Source organism: Leptidea sinapis, chromosome 29, assembly GCF_905404315.1.
Source record: "Leptidea sinapis chromosome 29, ilLepSina1.1, whole genome shotgun sequence".
NCBI classification, from domain to species: Eukaryota; Metazoa; Arthropoda; class Insecta; order Lepidoptera; family Pieridae; genus Leptidea; species Leptidea sinapis.
In genome coordinates this window covers 1982898-2006425 of record NC_066293.1, presented here as the reverse complement: position 1 = coordinate 2006425, position 23528 = coordinate 1982898, and the positions used below count along the sequence as shown (strand labels likewise).

At 35.4% G+C, this 23528-nt stretch overlaps 1 protein-coding gene across 2 annotated transcripts; it reads left to right on the top strand.

The window, feature by feature from the left end:
- The first annotated feature begins 74 nt into the window (after window positions 1-74).
- LOC126973280 (grpE protein homolog, mitochondrial) lies at window positions 75-18546 on the top strand. Of its 2 annotated transcripts, none has more exons than XM_050820494.1 (6): window positions 75-243; window positions 460-622; window positions 2365-2478; window positions 6623-6739; window positions 7677-7760; window positions 18404-18546. In XM_050820494.1, exons 1-6 carry the CDS (start codon window positions 155-157, stop codon window positions 18506-18508), a joined length of 672 nt encoding a protein of 223 aa, XP_050676451.1. In that variant the 5' UTR covers window positions 75-154; the 3' UTR covers window positions 18509-18546. The 2 variants fall into 2 exon arrangements, with proteins under 2 accessions (XP_050676451.1, XP_050676450.1); XM_050820493.1 differs by lacking the exon at window positions 18404-18546 and adding an exon at window positions 10112-11296.
- Window positions 18547-23528: the final 4982 nt, after the last annotated feature.

Sequence of the window (23528 nt, the reverse complement as noted above, 5' to 3'; positions counted from 1 at the left end):
TTTTGTTTTTAGTCGTTTTAAGTATTCACTCTTATTTGAGTTTCGCTGGCTGAATGGGTATAAGCCGAAGCCATATTGATAACACAAAATAAAAAGTTGTATCGCTATTGAAAGTCGTTTATTATTTGCAAGAGATTTTTAATTTATTTAAGTTATGGCGTCGATAAAAGTTTATACATTAGGTCGATTAACTAAATATGTTACAGATTCAACATTGAAAGCTCTAAGAACAAATATCTACTGGTAAATATTACGCAATTTATATTCTAACCTCTAAATCCCATTTGACATCTTGAAATTGTAGCTTGTTCATGAATTACTGCCATTATTCTCCTTTTCCTAATATCATAACTATCAACACTAGTGAGACATGCTGTAACACATACGTTAATAAATATTATTAATATTTTTCCAAAATTACATCACATTTCTTAAATGCTATGATTTGGTTATCCTTAGTACCTCTGTTCGGTGCTATGGTGCTGAAGAAAAGCCATCAGAGAAGGAATCTGAGAGCAAACCAGAGAAACAGCTTCCCTCATCAGTAGAAGAGTGTCACAAGCAAATCGAAAGCCTCACAGCAGATTTAAAAACAGTTACTGAACAATGTAAGGATTTTGAGGTGAGATATATTGAGATAGAAATGACATCAAAAAGAATTGTAAAGGAATAAATTTTGAGAAAATGAATGCCTTTTTGATATGAGGCCACAGCTTATAGATAACATGTGCCATGTATAGGTAAAAAAGTATCATAATAGAGGGCATTAACTATATTTTATGCTGTTGTAACCCAGTATAACTATGTTCTAGTTGAGTCAAGCACAACCACTACACCCTTATATCCATTTTCTCATGCTTTTATCCATTTAAAAAAAAATATTTCTTAACCTCTAACTTCACATATAATCCATAAAGGACAATGCCGGAAAATGGACTATATTACACACTATCATGCGTCTGAACAAGGTATACATGCAAAATTTTCTTTTAAATTATAATTTCGCATATATTTATTTTAAATCAGATGCGAACAGGGGTTTAAAAGTTATATGAATAGAAAGTAATTTATAGTTTCGGAACGAGTGGAAGTGCCATATTAGCCCGGAAAGTCGCTGTCACTAAAACACTCACCCAATGATACCAGTATATTATGAACTCCTTTTTTAAAAGGAAAAGCATGAATACCTACATATTCTAGGAAATAAATCGACTGAAAACCCAAACAAACCTAACCTTTCCCACACCACTGGCTAAATATTATTTGATAAAATCATATTAATACGTTCTGTTGGCCGAATATTAAAAAAAGTATTGCACAATGATTAAAAATAATACCAGTATTCATAGAAACAGAATAGGTAACGGCTACCAGTTAAAATATCTTTTTAACTGGTACTTTTGAAATGCCAATTAGATCTGCACTTCGTGTTTCTTTAACTTATTTTGATAGCTGTTTATTGAAAAGCAAAGTATGCTTCCCGAACATTTCAAGTGCGACAAACAGCAGCAAGCAAGGCACAGAGTACTTACACTGCACACACAACAAACTGTTATATTCTTTGAACTTTTAACGCTTCGCTAATTATGAAGAAAATATACCATATAGATTGTTAAAAAAAACCTATGTGGCTTAAAACCTATTCATTTAACATTATTATAATACTATAATTTCCATTAAACCATGGACATTGAATTATGTCATAACACTAATAATTATTGACACGATTCTACTAGGTTACCCGTCGCCATCGTTGAATCTAGGGTAAATCAAAATTGTAAGTAGAAGCACTGGTTGAAATATCATTATGACAGGTTTTGTCTGTATCTGTGTTTTGTCACAATGTCATTATCATCAATCAACTTCTCACTGATTGCATGACCGTTGGACAAGAAAAGTATGAAATTATTAAAGTTTTTCACATTTGCGAAAATCGGAAAACCCAGTGATTTCCTGGATTAACTTATTTTTCTGGTCGGTGATTAGTGTTTTCCTCATATTTTAACGTCTAGTCCAGCAATCCTACACTAAAACTGACAACAAGCTTGTAGAAAATTGAAATTGAAAAAGTCAGATAACTAAATATTCCCTGTTTATATCTCACTGATTTTTGTTTTACATAATCTTGAGAATATTTCTAATGTTTTACTGATGATTTGGTTAAGACGCAAGAATAGCCCAATTTTCATACAAGGATCGGCATTGTCCTTTATTCTCAAGTGTGTGCAAATTTCCAAACTATTTTATTTAATTGTAAGTCTTGTTTAAATATACGTTTGGGAAAATCAAAATAACATTGTTATGTGGGAGGCAGGGTTATAACTATTGCATGAATAAGATAATAAATTTAAAAAAAAATTTCAGGACAAGTATAAGCGTTCATTGGCTGACTGTGAGAATGTCAGACGCAGAATGATGAAGCAAGTTGAAGATGCAAAGTCGTTTGCAATACAGAGCTTCTGTAAAGATCTCCTTGATGTGAGTATTTTATGTGTGTGTTTGGGTCCATAATAATGTGTCACCTTCATACATAACGTGCCCTTCAAACCAAAACACAAATAAGTGTGTGCAAATCACTGATTGGTGGTGGAAAAAGGTGAAAATAAAATACGCAAACTTTGTAATTTATTGTATTGCTATAACTGCAATATTTTGCTTTAAACAGGATGTTCATGATGATGTTAATATGTTAGTTTATAGAGTATTTATTGATTAAGATATTATTTGGTGCAAATCCATAATTTATTCAAATGTTGTAAGCTTTCTTAAATAAATTTTAAGCTAAGATTTGTCTTTAATCGATTTTTTTTATGACAGTAAGGAACAAGACGAGCAGGATGTTCAACTAATGGTAATTGATACACCCTGCCCATACAGTGCAGTGCCACTCAGGATTCTTAAAAAACCCAAAAATTCTCAGTGGCATAAGATCTCATTTGCCTAGTAATTTCACTAGCTACGGCCCCCTTACAATTATGCTTACACATTACTGCTTTATCCTATTACAAAAGTGTGGACACCTATGCCTGCGACCATTTTAATGCGGCGGCAAAAATGAAAGTTTTGTATTATTAAACGTCATCTTCATGACTTCATGATTCTGGACGGTGGTGTGCGCGGAGTGCGGATGGGGCGTAGCTAACCGCGATGCATAAACAAGACGCGACCTGTCACTCCAGAGAAAGCGCGACCGAAGCAACTGAATTGCGACCGAATTTTTTATTTGTCCCGAATGGTCGGCCGATGTTCGTATTCGGTTCACATTCGGCCTATCACTTATAAAATATATACAATGGGAGGCTCGGGAAAAGATGTCGACTAGATGAGTACCAAGTCTACCGTTTCTACCGCCAAGCAGTAATGTGCAACCACTATATTTGTCGTAGTTGAAAGGGCGGCCGCAGCTAGTGAAGCTATCGGGCTACTGAGACTTCATGTAAGGAGTGAAAATAACGAGCGCAATTTTGTGTTTATCGAGAATTCTGAGATGCAGTTCTTTTTTGTAATTGGCAAGGAGTACCACAAACAAGCACTTGTTTCTTCCTACTTCTATAGAAAGGGCACAACAATTCAGCCATAGTTATGTTCAAGTAGATCACCAAGCTTTAGAGTATGTATTTGATCTCTCGGCGGCTCTCTTATACTTATAAGTAAATCACTTAAATTCAAAGACCGTAAAGATATTGTGGGCCTCTCTGTTGAACGTACCATTGAAATAGCCTGTGCAGAGCTTGAGTGTGCCATTGTTGTAAGCATATACAGACCCCCCGATGCATTATATGAGTTATTTGAGAGTGTATTGGAGGAGGTTCTATCAAAATTATCAGAATCTAAGAAATATATTATGATTTGTGGTGACTTTAATATTAACTTATTAGAAAAATCCACCACAAGTATTAGATTCAAATCTTTGTTTAAATCATATAATTTCTCAAATATTTTCTTAGAACCTACTAGAGTACCCAGCACCTCTAAAAGCTGTATTGATAATATTTTTACCAATTATAAACCTATTTCTCAATCAATAATTAGTAAACTGAGCTCAGACCACTTTGGTCAATTAGCCTCTTTTAATATTGAAGGAAACAAATGTACTTCAACTAAAAAGTTTATGTTTGTTCCGGTAAACAATAGGCGAATGGAGAAATATAGAGGCAATGTTTCAGAAAAACTCTCAAACTTGTATTTGAATTATAACAGTACTCCAAATGAGATGTATGGTAAGTTATTTAAAATAATTAAAACAGAGTTTGCTTCTATATTTACTTCAAAGACAGTCAACTCGGGTGGTCTCTTGTCATTTAACAACTGGGCAACAGCTGGTATTCATAGGAGCAGACAACGGTTATATGAACTATATAGTGAGAGATCATCATGTAATCATGATGTATATGTGAAAAATATTCAAAATTATTTAAGAAAGTATTGCTAAGTCAATGCATATTAGAGAAATAATTAAAAATGCTTCAAATAAAATAAAAATGACTTGGAAAGTTATTAACTGGGAATCTGGAAGAGCGAAAGACTGCAAGTCTGAATATAATCTAATAATAAACAATACAAAAATCCACTCTGAGCAGGAAGTAGTTTCTGCTTTTGAGAAATTTTTTTCTGACATTCCAGTTTCCATCTCAGGCACCCTTGTCTCCTCCACCAGTGTTGCCGAGTCACTTCTTTTGGAAAACGTTAAGGAATGTAAACAAAATTTCAAATTCAGTGTTTTTAGCCCAGCAGAAATAATTAAAACTTTCAGATCCAGAGAAATGAAAAAAACTGTTGATATATGGGGCATATCTGTGAAAATAATAAGTTCTGTTATTGACGTCATAACACCATATCTAGCACTAGTTTTTAATAGCTGTATTGAACATGGCGTGTTTCCTGACCTTCTGAAGTATAGTAAAATTACACCAATATTTAAATCGGGACTCACTTCTGACCCGAATAACTATCGCCCTGTTTCGGTGTTGCCGACCCTTAGTAAAATTTTTGAAAAAATTATTTTAAGCCAAATGCTTACTCACTTTAACACTTATAAGTTACTTCATATAAAACAATTTGGCTTTACTAGGGGACGCTCGACTACGGATGCAGGTGTTGAACTCATCAGGAATATTTTTGAGGCCTGGGAGGAATCACAGAATGCACTTGGTATCTTCTGTGATTTATCTAAGGCTTTTGATTGTGTTCAACATTCAACGCTGGTCAGGAAGCTATGCCACTATGGTATAAGAGGATCTGCCCTCGATCTTCTGATCTCATATTTAAATAATAGGATTCAGAGGGTCGAGGTGAATGGCAGGAGATCTCCTGGGACTCCTCTCGGTATGGGGGTACCACAAGGGTCTATTCTTGGACCCTTCCTCTTCCTAATTTATATAAATGATCTACCTAACCTTGAAGAAAAAAAAACACAAGGTGGTATTGTTTGCGGATGACACTTATATTCAAAGTGAAACGAAGCCAAGTTTTGTATGACGAAGTAAACAATGCTCTATCTGACATCGTGTACTGGTTTAGCGCAAATAACTTATTGTTAAATAATCACAAAACCAAATATATTAAATTCACCGCGCCAAATGTCAAAAATGTAGATGCGAATATTTTATTAAATGGAGAGGTGGTAAAACCAGTGGAATCTGCTATATTTCTTGGCATTACTCTTGATTCCAAATTGCAGTGGGGCCCCCATATTGAAGGATTGGCGAATAGGCTTAGTTCTGCAGCATATGCGGTTAAGAAAATTAGACGGTTAACTGACATAGATACGGCGAGATTAGTATACTTTAGTTATTTTCATAGTATTATGTCCTATGGTATATTGTTATGGGGCAGTGCGGCCGATATTAATACTATATTTGTGCTGCAGAAGAGGGCTATTCGCGCGATTTATAACCTAGGTCCTAAAGAATCATTAAGAGAAAAATTTAAAGAAATAAACATTTTGACTGTTGCTTCTCAATACATTTTTGATAATGTTTTGTATGTTCATAAGCACTTTGAGGAATTTTCTAGAAACTGTGACATTCATAATGTTAACACGAGGAACAAACATAAACTTGTTGTGCCTACTACTCGGTTGGGTCGAGTTAGTAAGTCTTTTGTTGGGCGATGTATATGCGTCTACAATATGATCCCAGAAAATGTACAAAACAAATGTGTTACGAAATTTAAAAGAATTGTTAAAAAACGTTTGTGTGGGAAATGTTATTATAGCATAAACGATTTTCTTAATAACACCACGGACTGGGAATGAAGCGAACACCCTCAGGCTCTTTAATTATAAATATTTATTGTACGATATTACATTGTAATCCATATTTTACATTAAAAAAAAAATCCCGCTGAGTTTCTTGCGCCCATTCTACTCAGGTCTGAGGCAGTCTCTTTTGAATGGGTGGTAGATTTTGACGTTCAATAAGTGATTTTAAATAAAATATTTGAATTTGATTGGTGTTAACGAATTTACCATCATTTACGGTCATTATCAGCAAGATTTTTTTTATTAATCATGAAACATGAGATTATAATGAACAAACATAGATAATGTTACTTAAATTAAACATTTATTGTGTTAGTTATAACTCAATATACTTCTTATAATTAAATAATGTTCTGATAGGTGGCAGACACACTGTCAGCAGCTGCGGAGAGTGTTCCTGAAGGAGAGGGTGGAGCCAGTCCCGCATTGCGCTCAGTTGCAGACGGAATCAAGCTGACGAGAGCACAACTAGCACAGGTATGTACACACATCCCACTAAATGGAACAAAGTGTTACTGTTTTATATAGGTAGCAACAACCAGGGATGCAATACAAGATTGGTTCAAAGCCAAGGCAGTTCAAGAAGTAAGCATCCAAAGAGATGTTGGGGTAACCATCACATGGAACCTCAAGTGAGATGTAGGTGCACATCACAAATATAGTAAAGAAGGCTAACTGTATATTGTATGTGGTTAGAAAAGCATTTAATATTATCACAAATAACTTGTTTTTAAAAGTGTCTAAAACATATATCTTCCCTCTTTTAGAGAATGCATTCCAAATATGGAATCCATCTATAAAAAAAAAAACATCTAAATGCTCTAAAAAGTGCAATGCAGAGCTACAAAAATAGTTATTTCAATGAAAAGAAAAACTTATGAAGAACTCAACTTGAGTACACTACAAGTACATAGATAGAGAGATGATACAGACATTCAATGTTACTACAATGTAAGAGATAACATTAAAACTAACCACATCTCAGTGATATGCATGCTGGTGTGAGTTGATAAGTAAAGAGTTGTTTACAAAAACATGTTATTGAGAACATTTAAGATCCTTACTTGTATAAATAGAAGCACACTTGGTTTGTTGATTGATGTTCAGTAACTGACTGAGAGTTGAGAAGTATGTATGGGTCTCAAAGGAGCTACTGGAAACCCAAGCGCTGGCAGCCTAACTCTCCAAGGCGGAATTGCGTTCCGGTGGCACAAGGAGCATATTCCTAAACTTCCATTGTAGACACTTACACATAGAACCCTAAGCCGAAATCGAGTTTCTCAAAGTTTGGCTAACTCCAACACTGTTTTTTCTGCATATCAATGATATGTGTGATTCCCTTGACATATTGTATGCAACAGTATAGATGTTGTACATATATTAATTCATTCATTCATGGAATTATTCCCCCCAGGTGTTTGCTAGACATGGACTTGTAGCAGTGTCACCGCTGAGAGAAAAATTTGATCCGAATTTACATGAAGCACTATTTCAACAGGTATTTGGAATTATTTTATCTGTATTTTATTATTGGAGTTTACTCCTTAGAATCGATTTTTATATAAGGCGCTCGGTATGAAAAAAATATGGACAGTAAAATCTACTCATCAAATCGGATAGTAACGTTTTTCTCATTTAAATAAAAACAGACTTTGTTTGCTTACAAATAAGGCAAAAATTAGCATTGTATTTTCCTGTCGGCCATCTAGCGTTACTTTTGAAAATTATTTTATTTTGCAATAAGAAGTGTTGTGGCTAATGTACATTAGTTTCCTAAACTGTATTTAGATGGCGTTGAACCACACACCTCATTTAAGTTCAAATTAAAAACAAATAATACCAGATTAAACGTCATCTAGTGTCACTTCCATGAACTATTTCGTATTTCCAAATCGAACACTGAATCTATCGAGTAATACGACAACATAACGGTTTTCGATAGATGGCGCTGATCACAGATTTTAATAATTAGGTACCTGACCATAAGAAAAATCACTTAACTATGATGTTAAATACTATATTCATTTAGAGCATTTATTAATAGCATTGTTAATGCTATTTTCTGGTTAACAGATAATATTAATTGTTATAACTTTTAGCACCCACCACTAATATGGACGTTAAAAGTTTTGTACAAAGTTACCATTATGACTTATAAGTTGTTGTAAGTTTTAAAACCTATATTTTTTTTATTAATACGCTTTTATTAGCTTCTGCTGTATGTCTGTTTGTAACCGACTCCTTTGGACTGTTTTTTTAGTACCTGTTCAAAGACAATCGTTCTGGAGGAGTAATCTCCAGTGGTGCGTCGGAGCTGACACACACATTTTTTTTCCGGTGTCAACTGTGGCATTCTAGCCACTTACTGAGCTGCTAAGGCTATACTCAGTACACTTTTGGCACATTCACATATACATTACTCTGTCCGATTACGATTGTGTCATTATTCGTAGTTCATTCTAAAAAGCTTAGCATATAGATTAATATTAAATTTGCAGCGTTTTTCTTTTTAGTTTTACAGGTAATTAGGGATGGGCCCAACTTTGTTTTACATTGGGTTTAACCGAACTTCAGCGGCTTGAACAGAACTTCGGCATTCGGCCGAAGTTCGGCTTATTCAGTACAAGAAAGAAACTAAACAAAACATCTGCACTTTTTTGATTGAAAATTACTTAGTACAAGACAATATTAACATTTCTCAACTTAAATCTCGTTAATACACCAAAGAACACGTAAAATGTTAAATGTAAACAAATACGCACGCGTCATGAAGATGACGTATTTGCTACTGAGCGCCGACCGGCTAACACTCAAGCGGGTGTGGGTGGGGCGTAACTAACCGCGATGTATGAACAAGACGAGACCTGTCACTTCCGAGAAAATAAACCGAACTTCAGCCGAATTTTTACATTTTACCGAATCTTCGGCGAAAGTTCGTATTCGGTTCAAAACTCATTCGGCCCTCCACTAGTAATTATTTAGATGGTTGCTTGTTTTTGAATTTGCGGTAGATAATGTTTTAAAAAAATACCTTTCTGTCCTATATCGTAGCGCTCTATAAAGCGCAATACCGGCCAACCACATAATATAGTATTGTTCTCATATCTGTCTGGTGCACATCATAAACCATTTAACCAAATGCAACTTGTGTAGTTTGAGTCGAAGATACAGTACTTGTTGATGGCTTGGTCTCTTGACGCTGACGCTAGAGACATCTCTTCATTGTATCACATCCTGCAGCCGCCCAATTTCACCTTCACACACACGCTGCAAACGCAAATACCGTCTTCATCATCTGGATGTGTTGCGTTCCTACGGCTCCTCCACAGTGCGGTTGTCAAGGATTTTCCACTACTTACCACTAAACTGTGGAATGGGCTTCCTTGCGCGGTGTTCCTTAGACGATACGATTCGGTTTCTGTAAAGAAAACGTGAAACACCCCTTTATATAAGAGGGGGCAAACAAGCAAGAGGCTGACAGGATGAGGATTGGTGAGGCAACCGCCCATGGACATCCGCAACAACAGGTCAAGAGATGCGTTGCCGGCCTTTGTTTAAGTTACGAGTATGCTCTAATCTTGAAGTTTCTTAAGTCGTATTGGTTCGGGAAAACCGTAATTGATTCTACAAAGTGGCTGTGCGAGGGAAGAACAATCTTGAAAAAAGCACGGTTGTTGAATGCCAGACGTCAACGTGATGCGGGTGGTATTTTAAAGCATTTTGACGTAATTTCCGGTGGTGGAATTTGGCCGGAGTACAATAAAATCCGTAAACGCTCCTGTGATTCCCTTACCATCACGTCACCAGAACATTTTGTTTGCCCTCTTATACTATCAGGACTTTTTGCAGGAAGTTGAAGGCGCGGAAGCCGGCACGGTGGTGGCTGTCAGCAAAGTTGGCTACAAACTGCACGAAAGATGTGTCCGGCCAGCGCTCGTGGGTGTGGCCAAGTGATGCTCCAGGGGACACTTCTGGGACCGCTACAGTTCCTTCACTGTCCGGATAGGGTCGGCCAATAGTCTTAACAATTAATCAGATGAATTTCAATATGCAGTAAGGAGAGCTACTTTTTGATCAAACAACCTAAATTATGTTCAATTTTAAAAGAACAATGACTACATGTGTAATGCAAAAAAATATTATTAGTGAACATATAAGACTCAACTGATGAGTTTATGGCTTAAAATTATAATAATTTAAGACTATTGGCCGATACTATACAACACCTATAAAACAGAATTCATTTGATGAAAACTTTCTAATTAATAATTAGAAATGGTATAAATAATTATTACATGAAAAAGCCTCGGCTCGGTTTTTAGTGTCATAATAATTGAACGTTTAAAATGGAAAATATAATTATACCTAGACAGTGTTTATCGCACATTATGAAATAAGATTCGTTTAACGTTACAAATCTGTGCCAGTCATTTGATTTTTATTGTTACATCACTATTACTAAAGTGGAAGTAGAAATTAATGGGAGATAATGTTAAAATTGAAATGAAAGCATTTAGCGATATTATTTTTATTAATATTTATTTGTGTGATTTAAAATTATTGTCGCTTCGAAATTAATTGTATAACAGCATAATTATACATTAAGATACACTAATAAGAATAGTCGCGAACCAGGAACACTTCGGTCATCGACCTAACATTGCGTCCCTGGTCGAAATTTCTTGCTGCGCGACTGTAAAAGCATTTAGGAATGATGGTCCTTATTTATTTCTTCCTTATTTTCACACTCCAATACCCTTTACTATGCCAGATGAAGTAAGAATTTATGATGTTTATCAAAAGGGCAATTTGAACCTCACAACTCCTTTTTTTTCTTCTGTAATCAACACGCTGTATTCCAATTATGAATGAATTCGTTTAAATAGGGCTGTATGGTGATATTTTGTATAATTCCAAATATTTGTATTTAGTTTGTAGAATGTAGCCAGCCTTAACGGAATTTAACTGCTGAATTTCGTTAAAATTTTTGTATAAATGTATGAATGGTGACTGTTAATAAAAATTGTTAGTTAAGTTTGTGTTTTTTTATTATCATAATCGATATGAGTTTAAGATAATAAGTTCCCAATATTCAGTCTATCTCTTACTTGAGATAAAAATAGTAACTATCGTTGACTTTTCTGTCCCAATAAACTTATCGACGGTAACTCAAGGTGAGTTACCGTCGATCCGTACACGCTGTCTGTCAATTGGGGGACGTATAGCTTCCCAGCGATAGAAGTTTGTATGGAAATTGCAATTCACGCGTCCGAATATAAGGCGATAAGAATGACTTATCGGGTATATTGGGACAGCTTCAGACTTGACAGCTAATTACTGGCAGGAGAAGTTAGTAATTTAGCTCTATCTGTAAATAGTATATTTGTATATAGTCCTCATAGTCTATCTGTATATAGTCATCTCCTAATTGATTTTGTTTCTCTTAATAATCTTTTTAAATATAATAATATAACCAATAACCAGCTGAAAGTTTTAGACCTAGTTTTAAGTAATATGCCTAACATCAAAGTAAATGCATCACATAATCCATTAGTTAAAATTGACCCATACCATATTCCCCTGGATATATCTGTTTACTTAAGTGATAAATATAAGGAACTTAGGGCTAATTCTGGGGAATTTAAATTTAATTTCCTAAAAGCAGATAATCAGAAAATTATCGATGAACTTGATAAAGTAAATTGGTTGAGTGAATTATCGAATAGTGGAAATGTAAATAAAATGGTTGGTCGCTTCTATTCTATATTAAATATAGTAATAAATGAATTTGTACCAAAGACAAATCTTCGGAGTAGTACCTATCCGCATTGGTTTTCGAAAGCTTTGATAAAAGTGACTAAAGAAAAGATAAAAGTTCTACACCGTTTCCGAAAATATCATAACCCTCTGGACGAAATAGCATTAAACATTTTAAACAAGAGATGCAAAACATATACCATCTCTTGCTACAACAAATACATCCAAGATATTGAAGAGAGTATCGGTAGCAACCCAAAATATTTCTGGTCCTACTTGAATAAGAAACGTGGCACGTCTGACCAATACCCTCATAAAATGATATACAAAGATGTTACTGCTTCAGATGGAACTCAAATTTGTAATCTCTTTGCATCACATTTTTCCTCAGTTTACAGTTCTTCAACCGGATATAATTTAACAACGTGTAACGAAACTTTTGGGAAAAACTATAAAAACAATTGGGTAATCTGCATATATCTAGATCAAAATTATTTCTATACTTAAAAAGACTTGACCCTTACAAAGGCCCCGGGCTGGATGGTATCCCATCTTATTTTGAGAAAAACTGCTGTTCTGTCTTAAGTTTTCCACTTTATCTCATATTTAACAGATCCCTTGCAACAGGTATCTTCCCAACACTTTGGAAAACTACTAAAGTTGTCCCAATACACAAGAATGGAAATCTTGTGGAGGTATCTAATTATAAACCCATCTCCATTTTACCCGTATTTGCTAAGATTTCGAGGCTTTAATATGTCCATACTTAGAAAAACATTTCAAACAATCGCTTAGTTTAGAACAGCTTGGTTTTGTTAAAGCAAGATCTTCCAACACGAACCTCGTCAGCTACCTTCAGTATATTGTCGACGCAGTTGATTCCTCCCACCAAGTAGATTCTGTATACGCAGACTTCTCAAAGGCGTTCGACACCGTGCCCCACGGACTACTGATTAAAAAACTAGAAAACTATGGTATCTTTGGAGCAGCCCTAAATTGGTTTGCCTCTTACTTATCGACTAGACAGCAATACGTGGTAGTAAAAGGCTATAAATCGAATACATTCACAGCAATCTCAGGTGTTCCACAGGGTTCCCACATAGGCCCTTGCCTATTTAACGTGTTCATTAATGACATAGTATCTATCTTCAGTAATAGCAAAGTTATTCTCCTTGCTGACGACCTCAAGCTTTGCCGAGTGATTAGAACCTCTCAGAACTGCTACATAAAGATCTTTCAAGTTTGTCGACTTGGTGTTCGGAGAATGGATTGTTATGAAATACCTCGAAATGTCACCATATAAAATTCACACGCAAACATAACATCATTGAATCCCGGTACCACTTTTGTGGAACAGCATTGCAAGAGATAAATTGCACATTTCTCCCACATATTGACAAAATCGTAGCTAAGTCTTCTAGAACTCTTGGTTTCATATTAAGAAATTGTAAGCATTTTAAAAACCCGCTCACTAAGATTATTATTTATAACGAATTTGTGAGAAGTACCTTAGAATACTGCAGTGTTGTGTGGCCACCAGTCTATAAGGTTCACCAATTACGAATTGAGCGTATTCAAAAAGGATTTTTGAGACACCTGTCATATTCGGTTGGTCTACACAAACTCCCATGAATCATATGTCGAAAGACTGAATTATTTTAAAGTGGAAAGCCTATCAGTTCGTCGTCAATTATCAGATATGGTGTTCTTGTTCAAAATACTGCGAAGTTTTGTCGATTGATCTGTGTTGCTTGAATCTTTCAATTTTAGAGTTCCTCGCCGATTACCATATAAACCCCTGGGTCTTTTGCGTTTGCCGTTAGCTCGTACTAATCTGAAAATACACTCACCTATATCTAGACTATGCCAAACATATAATTCTCTCGATGTATCTGTAGACATATTTAACACGTCACCCATTGCAATTAAGACTGCTGTTCAGAAATTTTTGAATAATGTTAAATAGTATTTAAGATAGTTTATAATTCTTAAGCTATAATGGTTTTGACCCTAATGTACTTGATATGTTTTGTTACTTGGTTTGCATGTTGTGGCACCTATATTCAGTGCACTTACAATTTTATTTAGACATTTACTTATTTTAAGATTACTTTTAGTGTAACTGTAACTGGATGTCCTTAAAAAAAACAAATAAAAAAAAATAGTAAGTCGACTTACGGCCGTTCCCAATATTCAGTCTATCTCTTACTTGAGATAAAAATAGTAACTATCGTTGACTTTTCTGTCCCAATAAACTTATCGACAGTAACTCACCTTATCCGTACACGTCCGTCAATGGGGGGACGTATAGCTCACCAGCGATAGAAGTTTGTATGGAAATTGCAATTCACGCGCCCCTATATACGACGATAAGAATGACTTATCGGGTATATTGGGACAGCTTCAGACTATTGACAGCTAATTACTGACATAAGAAGGTTGTAATTTATCTCTATCTGTAGATAGTATATTGGGAACGGCCGTCAAACGAAAATTGAGCCAATCATGGTTCGATAACTGTTTGTTTGATATGAGTTTTGTGTTTTGATACTACATCAAGGGTTTAGTTTTCAGTTTGAGCGTGAGCCCACTCAGACTGAGCGTTTGGCGATTACCTAAGAACAGTTCTTAGAAAATTAGAGGAAAACGGTATCACTATCAACCCCGCGAAGTGTAACTATAGCCAAACGGAAGTCAAATTTCTTGGATACATCGTATCAAAAAACGGTATACAGCCACCAGAAGAGAAGATTAAAGCCATTACCGAATATTCAAAACCGAAAACTATAGAAGGCTTAAGACGATTTCTAGGCATGTTAAATTTCTATCGTGACCACATACCGAATGCCGCATCAATACAAGCTCCGCTAAACGCTTACCTACACCATGTCAAGAAACGTGATAAAACAATAATTGAATGGACCACAATCGAAGCATCACAATCATTCGAAGAGTGCAAGAATAGTATATCCAAAGCTACCTTACTCGCTCACCCATCACATGATGCCCCTATCGCAATATTCTGCGATGCGTCTAACAATGCAGTAGGTGCAGTTCTACAACAATACATCGAAAATAATTGGCAACCACTCCGTTACTTCTCAAAGAAATTCTCAGAGGCGGAGAAGAAATACTCAGCGTATGACAGAGAACTCTCAGCCGTCTATAAGTCAGTGAAACATTTCCGTAAGATGTTTGAAGGACGTGAATTAATTATATTCACAGACCACAAACCCCTCACATTCGCTATGAATAAAACACATACTGCAAACGAAACTCCACACCGAACGCGCCATTTATTATTCATCAGTGAATTCACAACCGATATTCGACACATCAGTGGAAAAAATAAATATATTGCCGACGCATTAAGTCGAATAGAAACAATAACAGTGTCACCTACGATCGACTACAGCGAGATAGCAAATGCACAAGAGAGAGACAGCAGCATAACACAACTCATTCAACAACCAAACTTAACCTTCAAGAAAATAAATGTACCTAACACGAACCTAGAATTATATTGCGAAACATCAACAAGTCATATACGTCCTTACATACCTACAGAATTCCGCAAACAAATTTTTAATAGTGTACATAATATTACTCACCCAGGAATACGAACATCACGTAAATTAATATGTCAAAAATTCTTTTGGCCATCAATGAATATCGACATCGGGAAGTGGAGTAAAACTTGTATAAATTGTCAGAAAAGTAAAATACAACGCCACACAGTCAGCAAAATTCAATGTTTTGACGCAAGCGATCGTTTTCAGCATATACACATAGATATTGTTGGACCTCTACCTACCTCTGCTCAAGGTCATCGTTATTTGATAACAATGATCGACAGACATTAAATTTATTTATGTCTGTCGATATGTTGATATGAATTATGGTATGTTTATCAAAAGGGCAGTTTTTTTTTTTAAATCGGGCAGTTCTTTTGACCCTGCTAATTTCAGACCTATTTCAGTGCTGCCTGTTTTTAGTAAAATTTTTGAAAAACTTTTGCTTCAACAGCTACAAATGCATTTTTGTAAATTAATGAACAAAAATCAGTTTGGTTTCACTAGGGGTTTATCAACAATTAATGCGGGTACTAGACTCATTGAGCACATCTTTGACGCCTGGGAAGAGTCACAGGATGCATTGGGCATTTTTTGTGATTTGTCAAAAGCATTTGACTGCGTCCACCATGAAACTTTACTCCTAAAACTAAAGCATTATGGAGTGAAAAATAGAGCCCTAAATCTGTTAAAATCATATTTAAGCGAAAGAGTTCAGATAGTCGATGTAAATGGCAAACGGTCTTCGGGTAAACCTGTGCGAATAGGTGTTCCACAGGGTTCTATTCTCGGTCCTTTCTTGTTTCTTATATATATTAACGATCTACCGTTTGTGGTAGATGATAGCCATGAGATTGTATTGTTTGCTGATGATACTTCACTTATTTTTAAAGTGAAGCGACGTGCGGATAGTGATGACGAGGTAAGCAATGCACTCTCAAAGATAGTGCGTTGGTTTGAGACGAATAATCTGCACTTAAACAGTAAAAAAACAAAGTGTTTACGGTTCATTACACCAAACACAGCGGAGGTACAAACCAACGTACTTATAAATGACCAGAGATTGGAACTTGTGGACACTACGGTCTTCCTGGGTATCACGTTAGATAAAAAGCTTCAGTGGGGTCCACATATTACCCATCTAGCAGATAGACTCAGCTCTGCGGCATATGCAGTTAGAAAGATTAGAGAGTACACGAATGTTGCGACCGCTAGATTAGTGTACTTTAGTTATTTTCACAGCATCATGACGTACGGTATATTACTATGGGGTCATGCTGCTGACATTGATATAGTGTTTGCTCTGCAAAAGAGAGCTGTTCGTGCTATATATCAGCTTGGTTATAGACAGTCTCTCAAAGAAAAATTTAAAGAAATAAATATTATGACTGTTTATTGTCAGTACATTTATGAAAATTTAATATAATGTTCACAAAAATCGTCACCTTTTTGCTCTTAATAGTGATTTTCATTATTATAACACTAGAAATAAGGGATTGCTTGTAACTAATTCTAGTAGGCTTCATAAGATACATAATAGCTTTAAGGGTAAATGTATACACTTCTACAATAAAGTCCCAGCCACTGTTCAGGCATTGTCTATAAATAAATTTAAATGTTTTATAAAAAAATGGCTCTGTCGTAAATCCTATTACTCCACTGCTGAATATCTAAATGATCGGACAGCCTGGGACTAGATTGTGATTATTTTATAGCAACTGTACAATATTGTATATTTTTATTGAAAAGAGCGCAAAAAAAAAGAATGCTGGGAGAGTTTCTTGCGCCGCTTCTTCTCTCTCAGAGCGCCATTTGTTTCCGAAGCGGTAGTAGTATCTAGTAGTATAAGAAATGACATCAAAAAGAATTCTAAAGGAATCAATTTTGAGAAAATAAATGCCTTTTATGCCTTTTTATTTGAACCTCACACCTCTTTTTTTTCTTCTGTAATCAACACGCTGTATTCCAATTATGAATGAATCCGTTTAAATAGGGCTGAGTGGTGATATTTTGTATAATTCCAAATATTTGTATTTAGTTGATATGCATGCTGGTGTGAGTTGATAAGTAAACAGAGTTGTTTAGAAAAACATGTTATTGAGAACATTTAAGATCCTTACTTGTATAAATAGAAGCACACTTGGTTTGTTGATTGATGTTCAGTAACTGAATGAGCAGTGAGTCTTACATGTGGCATTTAGTGTCGAGAAGTATGTATGCGTTTCAAAAGAGCTACTGGAAACCTAAGCGCTGGCAGCCTAACTCTCCAAGACGGAATTGCGTTCCGGTGGCACAAGGAGCATATTCCTAAACTTCCATTGTAGACACTTACACATAGAACCCTAAGCCGAAATCGAGTTTCTCAAAGTTTGGCTATCTCCAACACTGTTTTTTCTGCATATCAATGATATGTGTGATTCCCTTGACATATTGTATGCAACAGTATAGATGTTGTACATATATTAATTCATTCATTCATGGAATTTTTCCCCCAGGTGTTTTGTTAAATAAGTTGTAAGTTTTAAAATCTATCTATTTTTTTTAATAAATACGCTTTTATTAGCTTCTGCTGTATGTCTGTTTGTAACCGACTCATTTGGACTTTTTTGTTTAGTACCTGTTCAAAGACAATCGTTCTGGAGGAGGAATCTCCAGTGGTGCGTCGAAGCTGACACACACTTTTTTTCCGGTGTTTTAAAGCATTTTGGCCGGGGATACAATAAATTTCGTAAACGCTCCTGCAGTGATTCCCTTACCATCAGGTCACCAGAATATTTTGTTTGCCCTCTTATACTATCAGGTCTTTTTGCAGGAAGTTGAAGGCGCGGAAGCCGGCACGGTGGTGGCTGTCAGCAAAGTTGGCTACAAACTGCACGAGAGATGTGTCCGGCCAGCGCTCGTGGGTGTGGCAAAGTGATGCTCCAGGGGACACTTCTGGGACCGCTACAGTTCCTTCACTGCTTTGATGCAAACTATCTAATTAATATATCTATATATATCAAATAAGATTCGATTACGTTACAAATCTGTGCCAGTCATTTGATTTTTGTTGTTACATCACTATTACTAAAGTGGAAGCAGAAATTAATGGGATAAAATGATAATAATAAATGCATATCATCCCTACACGTCATACGATGAAGCATGTAGATTTTTTAATATAGACCCACTGGAACTCCGCCGAAACCAACAAGATGTAATGTTTCTACATTCTTTATTGTCAGGCAATACAAACTGTTCTGAATTATTAAGTGCCCTATCGTTTAATGTACCACAATATAGAACACGTCATACGAAACTCCTGGTTGCACCACGTACCAAAACGAACTATTATAAAAACTCGATTATTTGCAGGATTCAAAATAATTACAATAATAACTATGATATTCTAGATATCTTCATGTTAGAAAAGGATAAATTGAAGCGTGAAATTATTAAATTACACCAGTCTAAAGCAGTGCCATACTCATTTGTTTAAAATATATACATATTGTTATCTACTAACCACACACATACCCTTTCACACCCACACACAGTAAATAAGAAACACAAGAGGCAGTTGTTCTGTAATATATCTTGTTGTAAAACTATTGTAAAATAATATTGTCAATATGAGTAATCTATAATGGCCTTAAGAATTATGTTATATATTATTGTTTATTAACGTTTACTGTAACGCTGTTGATTACCATTAAATAAATAAATAAATAATGTTAAAATTTAAATGAAAGCATTTAGCAATATTATATTTGTTTAATATTTATTTGTGTGATTTAAAATTACTATGTCGCTTCGAAATTAATTGTATAACAGCATAATTATACTTTAAGATACACTAATAAGAACAGTCGCGAACCAGGAAAACTTCGGTCATCGACCTAACATTGCGTCTCTGGCCGAAATTTCTTGCTGCACGACTGTAAAAGCATTTAGGAATCATGGTCTTTATTTATTTATTCTTTTCACACTCCAATACCCTTTGCTATGCCAGATGAAGCAAGAATTTTTGTTAAGTTTATCAATAGGGCAAATTCTCTTTTTTTTTTCTTCTGTAATCAACAAGCTGTATTCCAATTATGAATGAATTCGTTTAAATAGGGCTGTATGGTGATATTTTGTGTAATTCCAAATATTTGTATTTAGTTTGTAGAATGTAGCCAGCCTTAACGGAATTTAACTGCTGAATTCCGTTAAAATTTTTGTATAAACGTATGAATGGTGACTGTTAATAAAAATTGTTAGTTAAGTTTGTGTTTTTTATTATCATAATGGATATAAGATCTAATTAATACCAAGAGCAAACTTGTTTTGCTTACAGATTGGTTAACGGCCTTTCCCAACATTGTCTATCTCTTACTTGAAATAAAAATCGTAACTATCGTTGACATAACCTTAACGGTAATTACACACCTTGTCCGTACACGCTGTCTGTCAATGAGACGACGTATAGGTTACCAGCGTTAGAAGTTTGTATGGAAATTGCAATTCACGCGTCCGAATATAATTCGATAAGAATGACTTATCGCGTATATTGGGACAGCTTCAGACTATTGACAGCTAATTACTGGCAGTAGAAGTTAGTAATTTATCTCTATCTGTAGATAGTATATTGGGAACGGCTGTCAGTCGACTTACGGCCGTTCCCAATATTCAGTCTGTCTCTTACTTAAGATAAAAATAGTAACTATCATTGACTTTTCTGTCTCAATAAACTTATCGACGGTAACTCACCTTATCCGTACACGCTGTCTGTCAATGGGGGGACGTATAGCTTACCAGCGATAGAAGTTTGTATGGAAATTGCAATTCACGCGCCCCAATATAAGGCGATAAAAATGACTTATCGGGTATATTGGGACAGCTTCAGACTAGTGACAGCTAATTGCTGGCAGTAGAAGTTAGTAATTTACCTCTATCTGTAGATAGTATATTGGGAACGGCCGTTATGGTACAAATTACGCGTGGCAAACCATCCAATGCGCTACGTACACGGGATCGATCCGTTCGCTGTCGGTCAATGCAGCTTCTCTCGTTCGCTCCAGCAATTGGGACGGTTTTTTTTTTTGATAAAATGGCTCGCACGGCGAATACGTAAAAAGAACTTGATATCTGGAAGTCTACTCGCAAAATCGACAACGATATATTCGGAACGATACGATAATAACCCGAATATATCGCACCTATCCTACTCTAACAAATTTTCGCATTCCATATCGTTTATCGTAACCATAGACTAATATTTTGATTTTTTTACGATGTTAAGAGTGAATGAATCATGCGCAAACCTTGAAAAACTAAATATTATCTATGCTATATCGTTGTTAAGTGTCAAAAGTCAAAACATAGTTTAGGCGCTAATAAGGACCATGCCAGACTCTGCACCACCAATTTGGTATCATTTACACAAAATGTAAATATTAAAAATTATGCAATGAATTCAATGTGACCATTTAAAATTGAATAAATAATACAAAACTTGCAGATAATAAAATGTAAAAAAAAGTAACTCAACCCTTCTCGTCGACTTCCTATTTCTCAGGCGGCCAACAGCATTATTTCTACGGATAAACGATCAACAAAATGACTTAGATTACTTGGTAGTAAAAAAATCCTAGTAGTAAGTCACATATAATTATTTTAATTTTATTTATTAAGTATGTATATTTTATGGAAAATATATCTATGTAACTTGAAACGATAATAGCAACGACAGCTTAGAGGTGTCGTTGAGATTATAGTAAAAGTGACGTTTGATTGTTTGTCGATTTCGAATATTCGTCTCTGACATTTTCAACTAAGAGTAGGGTTAGAGCCGATAATATCGAAAAATGTTTCGTTCGTTCAATCATCGTTTCGACATTGAATACGATGTAACTAAGAGTAGGATTCGACACGACTAATGCCACGATATATTGAATATCGATTTTAGGAGTAGGCCCCCTGATGTCTTCCAATAGTATCTCACGCCATATTGCAATCAATTTAAATATAATTTCTTCCTCCACCAACGTTTTTTTAGTTTTTTACATTTAATACTCGCAGGTTTACAAGAATTTCGGTCACAATGAAGGCCTGCACGAAGGCGTATTATCGTGTTGACTTCAAACACTGAAATAATCACGCCAAAATCGATCAAAAGTCGAGTCATGTTGACTGTTTTCTTTGACTATCGCGTCGTGCACTTGGAATTCTCTTCGGCAGTTCAAAAAAGTTCAAGATTTTGCAACACGATAATGCACAAAGCCATTATGAACGAACTTTTGACCAAAAACTCAACTATTTGTTGATCAACCACATTATTTACCAGATATGGTTCCAGCCACCTCTCTGTTCATATTGCTCGCCCAACTAGTCATATTTGGTAAAAACCTGCAATATTGCATATTTTTTATAGGAATTACAAAATAAATTTGATTATGATGTACAGATTTCACTGGTATATTTTGAGCAAAGAATATATAAAAGTACAAGTACAGGAGTCTCACTCCGCAAAATCAATTAAAGAAATAAGGACACTTGGTTATATGATATGCTCCAACAGTATGTTTATCTCATGGAACCATGAACTCTTTGTTGATGAGCCACAACCTGAGAGTTGAACAAGACATACCAATATTTACGGTCTATGCGTCACTCGGACGGTTGGCTCAGTTGGTAAGAGCGCTCGGACGGAACCCGAGAGGCGAGGGTTCGAGTCCCGCATCGTACATAAATTTTGATAAAATTACTAAACGAACGTTTTTCCTTTATCAAGAAAGGTTATTTGGTTTCGTACACCCACATTCCTCATGGATTTTACAATAACACCCCATGCATAGTTGGTTATGTGCAAAAAAATAAAAATAACATTTTGTTTGTATATTGCATTGAGACAAGGAAATAATAATTTACAAGCCCTTTGGTATGACAAAGTCATTAAACAGAATACCATATTTGCGGCATCTATTTATAAACATATTTAATAAAAAAATGTGGTCTACTACACTAGTTTTAATACAATTTGACTATGCATAAATTAAATTCTATCATCATATTAATGGAAAGTTCATAAAGAAACAAATTGAATAAAAACTTTCATATCATTTCTTAAAAACATCAAAATAGTTGATTTTCTACACTATTTCCCAACTCATCACATCCTCACACTAAGACTGGATTTCTTCAGCGATATGCAAATGTTGAACAAGGATTGAATTTTCACCAGGTCCCATGCCAAGACGAGGCAAATGGGTTCATTAGATAATGGAAAGTGAAAAACTAGCCTCCCATAGATATCTGGTAAAAATTTTTTAGAGATGTGTTGAAGAAAGGCAGAACAAAAATAAGAGATTTAACTATTAGGTTAAAATTGTGAAAATATTAATACAATATTTTTGTCATTACTTTAACCTCTCACGGTAAACTTGAAGCATTATTTAAATTTATCGACACTCTCATCATCACAGCACTATCGCATTATTATTATTATTTGAAGAGGGTGGCTATTTCCTAGTCCTAAAGATTCCTAGTAACACCGTGTCCAAAATTGAACTATTGTGTTCACCACTCATACTAAAGCTCGTCGTCAAGCCCTGCCGCCTTTACGAACCGCAGTAATTCCTTGACGCGAGTGCTGCAAACACTATCTGGTGGCACGAAGTAGTCGCCAAAGATTGTGTTACGCTTATGCATTAGTGGGCCGCAGTCGCAGAGTAGATGAATAGGCGTTTCATCATCCTCAAGGCAGAATCTGCAACTTTTGTCGCTTTTGATGCCGACCACACTGAGGTGCTTGTTTAGGCGACAATGCCCGGTTAGCATCCTAGTGAGTATGCATAGATAAATCGCATTACCTAACTCTGCATTCAACTCGCGTGTAAAAGTTAGATTATGATCCTGTTGGGATTAACAACCAGTTCCACTTAAAATTCATCTTATGAAACTGATAAAGAAAGATA

Coding starts and splice junctions, on each gene's coding strand:
- LOC126973280 (XM_050820494.1), top strand. CDS start 155: ATGGCGTCGATAAAAGTTTATACATTAGGTCGATTAACTAAATATGTT. Junction 2,479..6,622: donor TCTGTAAAGATCTCCTTGAT/GTGAGTATTTTA, acceptor ATGTTCTGATAG/GTGGCAGACACACTGTCAGC. Junction 7,761..18,403: donor ATGAAGCACTATTTCAACAG/GTATTTGGAATT, acceptor GTCTTTTTGCAG/GAAGTTGAAGGCGCGGAAGC.